General features: G+C 40.2%; 1 protein-coding gene across 2 annotated transcripts in view; it reads right to left on the bottom strand.

Moving 5' to 3' along the window:
- znf281b (zinc finger protein 281b) overlaps positions 1–12114 on the bottom strand; it is a 23869-nt gene extending 11755 nt beyond the window's left edge. The window contains exon 1 of one of the 2 annotated variants that reach the window (XM_034193722.1): positions 11993–12114. Coding sequence is in view for 1 of the 2 variants with exons in the window: in XM_034193721.1 (XP_034049612.1) it covers positions 11993–12000 (8 nt within the window). In the remaining variant the exon portion in view is untranslated. The remainder of the gene's footprint in view (positions 1–11992) is intronic. The other variant, XM_034193721.1, reaches the window with a different exon arrangement.
- Positions 12115–13336: the final 1222 nt, after the last annotated feature.

The raw sequence follows: 13336 nt of genomic DNA, 5'->3' as shown, positions 1-13336 counted from the left end.
TATACACACATATATATATATACACACATATATATATATACACACATATATATATATACATACATATACACACATATATATATACATACATATACACACATATATATATATACATACATATACACACATATATACGAGGTCTGTCAATAAAGTAACGGTCCTTTTTATTTTTTTTTTAAACTATATGGATTTCATTCATAATGTTTTTACGTCAGACAAGCTTGAACCCTCGTGCGCATGCGTGAGTTTTTCCACGCCTGTTGGTGACGTCATTCGCCTGTGAGCACTCCTTGTGGAAGGAGTGGTCCCGCCCCCTCGTCGGATTTTCATTGTCTGGAAATGGTGGAATGATTTGGACTTTTTTTCCATCAGAATTTTTTCAGAAGCTGTTAGAGACTGGCACCTGGAAACCATTTGAAAAATGTATCTGGCTTTCGGTGAAAATTTTACGGGCTTCACAGAGAATAAGGACTGTTACTACAGCTTTAAGGATGGCTTTAAGGACCCTTGGCGCGCCACACTCGGCGCGCCGCGCTCTGAGCTGCGACGATGAGGCAGAAAACGCCAGATCATTTCTAAGCTGATGGCTCTGTGGATACGAGACCATCGTGTGCACTTTTGCTGGTTATCACAAGAGCTGGACATCAGCCATTTTCCGGCAGATTTCACTTTTAACGAGATTTTGTCATGGAAAGCCGCGCGGAGGCTTCATGCATAACGACCGATTTGCTGTTTGAGCGAGACAAAGGAACACCTCCTTTTCGGCGTGTCAGAGTACAAGTTAGGACAAGCCCAGCTCTCCACAATTTCTCTGATACTTACTGGACTGGTAAGCATTGAAAGCCGAGATAGGCATGTCCCAACTTGTCCCATTTGTCCCAACTTATAACTTAGAACTGCGCCATTTTCGTTCCAAACCTCGAGCCTTCTGCCTAAGGTCACGCAAGTAACCACTGAACCAAGGCGACTGCGCCCTGGGAAGGTGTGGCCTTAAAAGAGGAGGTGCAACCTTATCCAGTGTAGACACTTGTCCCAACTTGTCCCACGCTCGGAGCGCGGCACGCCGAGCGTCCTTAAAGCCATCCTTAAAGCTGTAGTAACAGTCCTTATTCTCTGTGAAGCCCATAAAATTTTCACTGAAAGCCAGATAAATTTTTCAAATGGTTTCCAGGTGCCAGTCTCTAACAGCTTCTGAAAAAATTCTGATGGAAAAAAAGTCCAAATCATTCCGCCATTTCCAGACAATGAAAATCCGATGAGGGGGCGGGACCACTCCTTCCACAAGACGTGCTCACAGGCGAATGACGTCACCGACAGGCGTGGAAAAACTCACGCATGCGCACGAGGGTTCAAGCTTGTCTGACATAAAAACATATGAATGAAATCCATATAGTTTTTGAAAAAAATAAAAAGGACTGTTACTTTATGGACAGACCTCGTATATACATACATATATACACACACATATATACATATACGCAGCCGACGCGGCGGCACAGGAAAAACACCTCCGTGTTGATAACCATTTGTTAAAATCCAGTTGGCTTTTGATGGCTTTCAGTGGAGTAAGTATATGAGAAATTGTTTATCAGCTGGAGATGTTCCAACTTGTCCTCAAGGCTTCCAACGGAGGTGTTTTTCCTGTGACGGAGCGTCGCAGCGGCTGCGAGCCGACGCTGCAATCCGCCCGCACGTCTTTCATTAAAAAAATCTCCTTTAACAGTGGAATATCCGGATAAAATGCTGAAACCGACTTCTTCTGAAACTTCTCTGTTCTCTCACGACGTCCTGGATCAACAGAGCCTGAAATGTGGAGGTTTTCAGCTTGAAACAGGCTGATGACGCTGCCTGAGAGCGCTGCGCGACGTCTCGCACCGTGAAAAGTCCTTAAAGCGACAGAATCACCTCAAAATCTCTCATCAGCTGTTAAAATTTTCACTGAAGACCAGCTTAATTTTTCGAACCATGTCCACTTCGATGTGTCTCACAGGTTTAGAAAAAATTTTGATCAAACAAAGCGCCAGTCTCTCAGCAACTTCTCAGACAAAGGAATTCCGACGAGGGGCTGGACGACTCCTCCCACAAGGAGTGCTCACAGGCGAATGACGTCACCGACAGGCGTGGAAAAACTCACGCATGCGCATGAGGGTTCAAGCATGTCTGACGTAAAAACATATGAATGAAATCCATATAGTTTTTGAAAAAAATAAAAAGGACCTATACTTTATGGACATACCTATATATATATATATATATATATATATATATATATATATATATATTACATTACACACACACACACACACCATGGCTGCAAGCAACTGAAATTTTTTTGACTGAACATTTTCCATGAGTGGATGGACTGTGTGGCGAAGCCGCGAAGTCATCTAGGGGGGTCTGGGGGCATGCCCCTCCGGAAATTTTGAAAAAAGAAAAAAAATGGTGCAATTTGGTGCATTCTGAGTGCAATCTGGACAGTTTTCCTTTGCCTAAAACAGTGCTTTTTGACTCTTATCATACTGCAAAAAATGACTAAAGTGTATTAATTTCATCACAACTTTACTATTTTGTATGACAGTATGTGTCCGTAATAAGTTACCATCCACAAATGGAATGACTGTCTGCAATAATTTAACTGACTATAATTTCTGCTTTCATTCTACACAATTAATCAAAATCTAAGTGTGTCTTACAAAATAAATAAATTATTCGAACCTTTATGCTATTATCTGGTAAAATAAATAATACACTTAAAGACACTAAAAGACATGATAAGTATTGCCAATGAAAAGTCTTTTTCCCCCATTGTTGAAGCTCATCTCTTCTTCTGCCATGTAGGGCAAATGAAGTTCCTTCAAGTGGCATCCCAATTCCTTGGTCATAAACTCCCACACTTCTGGCAAGTACTGGTCATCAACCCTGTACATCTTCACCTCTCTCCAAAGACTTGGTGTGCGGATGGATGGCATTGAGTAGGTCTACGATACCTACATACTTCAGCACCTCAACCTGCAGTTCTACTGGCAGCAAGTCCATGGCTGTTATTAGATTAAAAAAAAGTGGAAGTCTATGGTGGCATTCTGCATTCATGTTATCTGTGTGGCACTGCTGAGTTTTCTTTTCAATGTTTTATTTAATTTGGAGATCACTTTTTGGGGGAAATTGTAAATATATTTAGGTATTGTAAATTAACTACAGTTGTATTTACTGTCAATTAAGCAACCACTGAAGATATGTGCACTGGGGTGGGATTTTTACTTCTTCCCACTCCCTTTTGAACTTTCTTGTCATTTTTTGATTTGCTTCTTTTTTGATCTTGTTTATTTTTTCATATGAGTGTAGAGGTACAGAGAGTACAAAGAAGCTTTGTTCATTTGATTTGCTTATATTGTGAACTGCCATGATACTGGAATTGACAACTAAGTTCAAAATAATAAAAAAAAAATTGATTGATTGATTGAACCACCAGACCAACTGAATTTTAAATGAAGTCTTGTGAAATACTGTTACCACAATCCAGCACTTTCAAATGCCACAAGTTTTAATATAAATGATAAAAATCATAACCATTGAATACTTTTACATTAGCATTTTATTTTACTTCAAAATATTTTATTTTACAAAATATATCTTGTCATTTTTGAATCGATTAAAGAGTGAAAACTTAATAAATCAGTTGTAAGTACTAAACGAAGTTTATGTAGAAAGCAATTTAGCCAGAAGGTCGAGAGGGGGAAGTGTTGACTTTTTAAGTACCGTATTTTCCGGACTATAAGTCGCACTTTTTTACATGTTTTGGCCTGGGGTGCGACCTATACTCCGGTGCGACTTATAAATGAAAAATATACCGGTAGGATCTCAATTAATTTACTGTAACAAAACAATTTTACGTGACAGAGTCGATCTATGTTTTAAAATGGCCACCAGAAAAGGAAATGCAATGCATCATGGACACTGTAGTATGGCGGCCGTCCTATAAGTCACGCTGGTCGCGATAACCAATCAGAGAACAGAACGTTGGACGCGTATTCCTCACCTCACCCACAGCGTGTGAAGCTGACGAATACGGTGCTTGCTGTTAGTCCGGCATGGCGAACAAAACAGCTTCAACCCTTGGTTATCAGTGTGAGCAGAGTGTTTAAGTTGACGCTGAGAGCTGCGTGGGAGCACCGGGTGAGCGACGGCGGAGGATTAGTGTATGCACTTGGAAGGAGCTGGCGTCGAAGATTGTGAATAGCGTTTGAAGCAGACGAACATGGTGTTTATTCCGGGACGGCTAACAAAACAGCTTCAACCCTTGGATATCAGTGTGAGCAGAGTTGACGCTGAGAGCTGCATGGGAGCACTGAGCGACGGCGGAGGATTAGCGTCTGCACTTGGAAGGAGCTGGATCGACAACGCTGGGTGGTCATGAGCTGCGCAGGTAGGTGCTGCATGTTTCGGCTCGCAATGTGGTCCGCAAAATACAAACATATCTGTAGGTAAATGCAGCTCACGAGAGGGCACTCAAGGCTTGTGTGACTGTTGCTGCGACTTCTGACTACCATAGAAAAATAAAAATTTCAACGTTACTGATAACTTAACAAGACAACGGAGAAGGTCTGAAAAAATGCCACCAAAAAGAAAATCATACTCTGCAGATTGTAAGTTACGACTGGTGAAATATGCATCTGAAAACGGTAGCCGTCACAATATTATCATCTGAACTTTTCATGTTAAGTTAACATACCTGTATGTCCATGGGACTTATAGTCCAGTGCAACTTATGGTTTATTTTTCTTTATAATGATAAAGTGGCTGGTGCGACTTATACTCCAGTGCGACTTATTTATGGTTTATTTTTCTTTATAATGGATAAAGTGGCTGGTGCGACTTATACTCTGGTGCGACTTATAGTCCGGAAAATACGGTACTTGAAAGACACTGGACTCATCGAGAGGATTTAGTACTGCTATAATGGACTGATGCAGCAGGTGGCAGCAGTGCGATGCCATTAAATGCCGTAGAAGAAGAGAGGGGTAAGTTAGATTTCATCACCGGGACACACATTTGGAGAGGAGTGCATTTCATGTCAAAATAAAGCTATAACGTGTAAAAACGGAAGGAAATCAATTGTAAGGCCTGAAAGGAGTTTCTGTAGGAAGTATTTTAGCGGTAAAGTCCAGTGAGAGGAGGAAGTGTTGCCTTTTTAAATACTTGAAAGACACGGGACTCAATGAGAGGATTTAGGGTTGCTTTAACGGCCTGATACAGTAGGTGGCAGCAGTCCAACAATAAGGATGCCGGCTGCCATTAAACGCCGTAGAAGAAGAGAGGGGTGAGTTTGATTTTCTCATAGGGACACCCGGTTTGATAGGAGCGTCCATAAAATATATATTTTTTTAAGTTAGCGGTTTTATACGACGATATAAATGGAACACGGAAAAAAAATTGGACGGAAATCCATAAACGGAGGATTTGCTCACGTTTACCTTCAGAAAGCAATGAGCGCGGTGACAGAGTCGCTGCCCAGAACACCACTGCGCACACACGACCGCTTCCTGTAATGACGGCCTCCGTATGGAATACATTTTAAAGCAAATTCCGTCCTTCTCCCGTTTTGTGTCGAAATGAAGCAATAAAATATTTTTTCTGTTAGCGATTATAAATGACGGAATAAACGGAACCAGAAAATAAAAACTGACGGACATCCGTATACAGACGGAGATTTTGCAGCCACGCACACACACACACACACACACACACACACACACACACACACACACACACACACACACACGGTATCACCCAAATATGAAAGCTGCTGATGGTTTTGGGCTCGTAGTCAGACATGCTGTTTACATATTTATGGAATATGTTCATGTCTGACTTGGTTTTTCTAATCGTGTAACAAATGTGATACGCGATTCGGACTGACTGACATGGTAACAGTCTGACATGGTAAAATATCCCACCGGAAATCATCCAATCAAAGTTTACAAGACAGTAGTGAGACTAGCTATGTTGTACGGCTTAGAGACGTGGCACAAACAAAAAGACAAGAGGCAGAGCTGAAGATGTTGCGATTCTCTTTGGGAGTGATGAAACTGAACAGAATAAGGAATGAACACATCAGAAGAACATCTCAGGTGGAACAATTTGGAGACAAAGTCAAAGAGGCGAGACTGAGATGGTTGGACATGTGCAGAGGAGGGACCCGGGGTTTATAGGGAAAAGGATGCTGAGGATGGAGGCAAGAGGCAGTAGGAGAACAGGGAAACCAAAGAGGAGGATTATGGATGTGCTGAGGGAGTACATGCAGGTGGTTGGTGTGACAGAGGAAGATACAGAGGACAGGGTGAGATAGAAACGATTAATCTGCTGTAGCGACCCCTAACGGGAGCAGCCGGAAGAAGAAGAAGAAGAAGAACTGCTATAACACTACATCTGTCTGGACGAGGTCAGCAAGGCAGTAAAATCAATCACAGATTCTGACACCTAAACTCAGTGCAACAGCAAGAAGTGATGTGTATCTCTCTTATTTTAAAATTAATTAAAATTCTGTGTACATCATTTTGTAGAGAGTACAAAACTCACAGAACCACCACAGCTGAACAATGCAATCATGCCACTGCTAGCACAACCAATGAATATTAGGAAAACAGTGCCTCAGTAATAAACAGTAATTATGCAGATCAGTCACGCCTGGCCGACATCCAAACTGCAGCGCATCAATATTAGGCTAGCGTATCTCTAGTCACGGCCACGCAGTGATCACAGTGTGTACCATGTGTTCTCTGACTTTCCTCTCAAGTACTTGCTCAACAGGATATGAAGTATTACATTAACTATCATCAAAGACTGGGTGGAACAACAGGAACAATGCAGCATAATGAATGAACAATTAATTTAGCCAAAGCTCTAAATTATAATAAATCCCCATGATGCAATGAGTAAGAATACAATGCATATTATGAATAATTTGTTTTCAGAAACCACTCAAACTTAAAAGACAACACAGCAAGCATTAAAATTCCAATACAAGTACAAATTTAATATGAAAGAAGATGTAGAAAAAAAAAAAAAAAAAAAAATCAAGGCAATTACTGAAGTGTATTTTTAAAATCACTCTTTTCTGTCTAAGTAGGTGCTCAGCTGGAATCCAGAAGCAATTTGGGGGTTAAAAGCCTTGCTCAAGGGCACATCAGTGATGGTAATGAGAATGAGACACGCAGCCGACTGTTCTTTCACCTTCTCCACCTACACTTCCTATGTGGTTGGGGGTTTGAACCTATGTAACCTCTGGTCACAAGCAAGCACCTGATCATTCTACACCCAATCCCCCAAACAATTCAAGACCATCGTGCTCACTTTTGAGTAGCCTATTCCAAACAGCACCACTACAAACAGTTACCATTCAAAAATATTGAAACTCTACTGTGCGACTAAAGAGCACAACATTTTTGTTTAAACAATCATTTTATCTATGAAATGTCAGAAACATTGTAAAAACTGTCAACATTAGTATCCTGCTGAGCAAGGGGTTCTCTTCAAAATTATTCGCTTCATCCATGTTTTCACAAAACAGAAAAAACAATATGACTATAATCACAAAATCAAGAGAAAAGGCACAAGCCCTCAAACCTAAGGTGGTTAATTGATTATCGAAATGGTTGTTGTTATCATCCTGTCACACAACTGACTACAAATGTCAGCTTCAATATAAATCCCAATTTAAAAGTTCTCTCTCATGCACAAGCACACAGCTGCACAGATATATATTGTACATAAATCCTAGACATGATATTAAAAATGCAAACAGCAAAAAATGTTGCTAAAATAAAAGTTACATGTCAAATAAAGTTACAAGAAAGTGTGCCAAGCATAAAAACTAAGAGCATTTAAAGATATGTGGGCAAACCGGTATTATGTATCCTGGTAGTACATCTTTTGTGATGAAATACCTGAATTAACAATGTGGTCATCCTTTAAAAAGACCCCAACATGTCTGATTATACATTTTCTTAATGATATACAAAATAGAAAGAGAAAAATGTGGAAAAAAGACAATATTCTACCCTTAAAGACATCATGCTAGGATTATTTTCTTTCATGCACATCTTTATACAGTGTGCTATCACTGTATGAAGTTTCACTGACAACCATAAATTTGTTAACGAGAAGTTGTGTGGGGTGACTCTTATGTACCTCCCCCCCCCAAACATTTATTTGTGGGAGGATTATTATAAAATCTCATGTCACCTTTCATCTTTAAAGTTATTTTCTGGTGAGCTGTCCCACATTTACAATATAATGTACAATATATGCCAACAGTGTATTTCACCCACACTTGCAAGCAACACTACTCCCCCCGCCACCCCCATACACATCAAAATCTGTACAATCACTCTGTGAGTTACATTATTACTTTCATGGTCATTTTAACAATAGTAATGTTATGCCCCACGAAGGGCAACGAAGCCCTGATGAAATAAGAAATCTGGACTTTCGTTGGCATCATTTAACCTTCGCACAGCTTCATTCCTGCAGGTGGCGCTTCTTCAGGAATTTTAAACTGTTGAAAAATTTGAACGGAGGACAAAGAAAACCTCAATTCGTCGGAAATTACAGGGCAAACTCAGCCTGTATGCTTGAATTTTTTTTTATCTGGGTGGGGAGTCAGGTTCAGTGGGCTCAGGCACCTTATACTGGCCAGAAATAATCTTTTGTGTGGATATAATTAATTATTTTGCCACAAGCAACTGCTGAATTTGAAACAACAAAAAAGTTGTGTATTTTCCGACGGTGCTTGAACGCAGCGGTAGCGAGAGCAGCAGCTCCTGCATGCGCTTATTATTTTTATTAAATATAACAATATGAGTGTAGGAACGACAATCCAGCCCTTATGTACATGTGGCAAAATGGTAGATAATTCAAAAGATTATATAAAGAGCTGTTCTGGAAGGCAGAATTTACGTTGTGGATTAGCTGCAGCTGGTGGAATAACTGCACGTGAGTCACTGATCAATTTACTGCTCCGATATATTCAATCATCTTTACACTTACATTTATTCCGTTTTGACAGTTATATATATATATATATATATATATATATATATATAAAAGCTTAAGCCGGGTTCACACGGCAGGATAATTAGGCCGATATCGGACCCGATCTTCCCCTTCCGACAATGTTAAGGATGCCCAGACAATCGTGATGACGTCAAAGATAATCTTATCAGATATTCCTGCCGTGTGTGGTGTGTTCAGAGCGCTCTGATCTGCTCGGAAGGGCGTCAGGAGCGCTCCGATTGCAAATCTGGGATATTCAACATGTTGGTTTTTTTGGCCCGATATCGCAGCGTGTGTTCTGTCCTCCGACCACAAACAAGCACGCAGCCTGCTGAATGTGACGTGCAGCCAATCAGAAAGCGAGGTGACGGACATACGGAGTGGAAAATAAAATCAAAACAGCTGTTCTGACTTACCAGAAGGTCCGGTGGTCGCGCTGTCTCCACTTCTTTAAAGAATGCCTTGTCTTTTTCTTTTTGTATCGTTTATTCCCTCTGTTTTAAGTAGTCCACAAAGTACCTCCGTTTGTTTAGTCTGAAGTCGCGTTTAATCTCGAGAGATTTTTGCGAGATTTCCTGTCTGAACTGTAAATGTTAGTGTGTGAAATCTGTTCGTGTGTGGTGTTGTTATTACCGTGTGGCTGGACACCACACACTGTACGACCAAACCTGTTAGATCGATGATTTTTTATCTTCAGGTGTGTGGTCTCTCAGGTTTTGGAAAACTAAAGATAATTTTAAAATCCTGTCGTGTGAACCAGGCTTTAGTAACATAATACAGTGATAGAGCAGTGACCACAGCACACCACAGGTTTTTTTTTTTTTTTTTTTTTAATTGGAACAAGATGGAGCGCGAAGTGTGTTGACATACAGTGAGGATTCTGATAATGAAGGAGATGATCCCTCTTTTGTTCTGGAGCAGGACTCAGAGCAGGTGGTCCCAGTGACGTGCACACAGATCTCTACAGCTTCTATTTGCAGTTTCTCCAGGACTCAGGTGCTCTGAGCGCCGTCCCAGTGTTGAGTCCTGGAACTCAGGCACACATAGCTCCAGCAGTGGCTCCAGGCGTGTTTCATTTAAAGCTTCGAGATCATTAGCTTCGGTTTTGTTAATTTCCTCTTCCGTCCCTTTTGCGCTCTTGCTTTGCAGGCTATTCTGTGATAAAGCTCTTTTGTCCACCGTTTCTCAATGAATTGTGACTTTTTTTTTTACCTTTTCCCTTCGTTCAGGAATCATCGTGTGCTGTGTGACTGGGCCATTAGTTATATTAGACCGTTACTGCACTTATTGCAATGCTGTACTGCTTGTAACTGCTCAGCATTCAAGCAAAAAATACTTTATACTCTCTCACACACACACACACACACACACACACACACACACACACACACACACACACACACACACACGCGACAATTAAGCTTTGAATATTGAGCATTTATCCCCGTCCCACCAAAAAATATGATAATTCATTATTCATGAACAAGGTTGGTAGGATTACTTTGAAATGTAATCCAAAAGTAATCAGATTACAAGTAATCCAAATGTATGTACATACATACATGTAATCCACATATATTCTTTCAAAGTAATCCTACCCAACCTTGTTCATGAATTATATTACCATTTTTCTCTTTGTACAATCATCGGGCTATAAATCTACAAAGCAACTGAAATCACTTTAACAGTTCTACTACCTTCTTTCATATCTCTTTAATAAAATACACAAAAAAAATCTTTAAAATGTAATTTTTAAATTAACATTTGTAAACCTTTTTCTGGCATATGAATGAGGGGGAAAACCCATGAAAATAACTTACAAATAAATACAAGGACACTTAGCACACCCGGATACTAATCGTGATACATGCTTGAATAAATAAACAAATTCTGAATTATGAACACGCACAGGTTTCATATTTGACATGTTTATGCAATGTCCAAAATAAGAATATATTGAAGGAATCAGATGATTTTTTTTCTAAAAAAATTTATATATATATATATATCGCTTCAGTAGACTTGCCTGAAACAAATCCTATTTAGGTCAAAACCAAAGAGACTATATGATTTTAGACAAGCACAACTTATACGACTGGGGAAAAAAGCGAGATAAACGTGTGAGCATTTATTTGGCCAGAATAAACCAGTCGACCATTTGGCTTCGCCGCAGCGGATGAGCTTTTGTGATGCATAATAGTTAGCCAGCTAGTTAGCATAGTTAGCTAGTCACAATGAGACAATCAATGCATCTTCGAGATCCTCAATCAAAACGATTGGCTAAGTTGTCCATCAAGCCACACTCAGCTATTCCACATCAGCCACTCCAGAAAAATCACATTTACTGCATCACAAATAAGTTGCGTTACGTGTAAATAAATACGTTACATTGCATATCGCAGGTGATAACGTAACATTTTACTTCGCCATCAAGCTAGCTGATGCTAACGAAATAGCCTTTGATTTGATGCTGTTAAATGCACATAACGACTGATTAAGCGGCAGTAAAAGACAAAATAAATAAATAAAAAAATCCAGTGAGGAAAATATCAAAAAGGTTCAGAATAAATAGATGCTTTTAAGATCACAATCCCAACATCGGTGGCTCTCCATTTATTGTCGGCTAGCTTTAGCTGTTATTACAAGCACATTAAGGCTCACAGACACCTTCAACCAGCAACATGTCCCCACGGTGAGTGCGCTAAATGCGGACGTGAAGACTCTAAAAAAATTAAAGCGACCGTACTTATAACATTCGGGATGCCACGAGCTAGCTGGTTAGCCGCTAGCTAGTCGAATGGAAAGCCGCATTACGGCCCGTGCGACACAAACAATGATGCTGCTCTCGGTGCGTCTGTGCCCGTCGCCACCATTTCCACAAAAGCCCACGCGTTCGCTGCGAGTTTAAAAAAAAAAAACACAGCTGGCTTTGCCCACTCACCTACACATGACCGCAGCTGGCTTGAAACGCGACTATATTCACTCCGTGTTGGGCGCTTTGGGGTTTTATTGCCAAAACATTGTTCTCCAGCGGTCGCTGCTTTCTTCCATCTTGTCCCGGCGCGGGGAATTCTGGGTGAAGCGGACGGACGGGTCGTGAGAGGAGACAGGGCGAGAAAAGAAGACAGCTGACATCATCTGTGGACATCCGCGCTCAAGCGCTGCTGTGGCGATTTTTTTGAGCCTCACAGTCACGTTCATAAAATGAATATTATGTTAAACCAAGTAGTTGAGGTCGCAAAAGATTTTTCCTTCTTAAAACTCACACAAATGGGACGATAGTTTGTGTCTCAGAATGTTTCTTCATTCTCATTTTTAAATATTTTTTTCAAACTTTAACTATAAGTAGGTAGTTTGAACAAATGTAGCAGATTTTAACTTCATGGGTAACACTGGCGTAGCTAAAAAAAATTCAAAACGGTGGCCCCGGTTCCTTTGCATGTCAGAAGTCGTTAAAGTTAGTAATTTAACATTTAGTGTAAAGCAGAGGTGGGCGATCCCGGGAATTTTGATATTGATCCAATACCAAGTAAATACAGGCCCAGTATCGCCGATATCGATACCGATACTTTTTCATATTTAAGCTTCATGGATCCAAAAGACCAAGGATAGAATTTCGCCAAACATTGTACATGACAACAAAATACTTTATCACAATCAACATTTTTGTTTAAAAAAATATCACTCAACACAACTTAAAACAAAATCTCCTGAGGTAGAGGGCTGACAAACCACAATACAAGGGTGCGCTGCTCCATGTTGTGTGTGACAGCGTAGCGCTGCTCTTACAGACAGAGTAGACTTTGATGAATCTGCATGCGCAGCAGTCAGTGCATGCAGGAGAGAAAAAAAGCTTGAGTGTCGATCTTTTTACATGATGATCGTTCATTATCAATACCAGCGTTGGTATCGATATTATCCATATTAGGATCGATCTGCCCACCTCTAGTCTAAATTCATTCCAGTGTGTTTCCTCAGAAGAAGACACAGAGCTCCTTTCTGCAATATTTTCATTTCACTGAAGGGGGATTGTCAGGAATTTGTAACCCACCAAGTTACAAGTCAACAAGTAACTCAAGTCAGTGTTGCTCAGTATACAAATAATGAATATTTATGAGTTCAATGGTAGGGTTACTTCATGAGGTGAAAGATGGAACGTACTATTCAACTCAGCTTCACCTCATTGAATGGTACGTTCCATCTTTCACAGAATGAAATATCCCATTCCATTAAATGAATGAAAAAACATTCATTATTTGTTTTTTTTTTATATATATACAGTAAC

Source organism: Thalassophryne amazonica, chromosome 18 (genome assembly GCF_902500255.1).
Source record: "Thalassophryne amazonica chromosome 18, fThaAma1.1, whole genome shotgun sequence".
NCBI classification, from domain to species: Eukaryota; Metazoa; Chordata; class Actinopteri; order Batrachoidiformes; family Batrachoididae; genus Thalassophryne; species Thalassophryne amazonica.
This window is presented reverse-complemented; position numbering and strand designations above follow the sequence as displayed.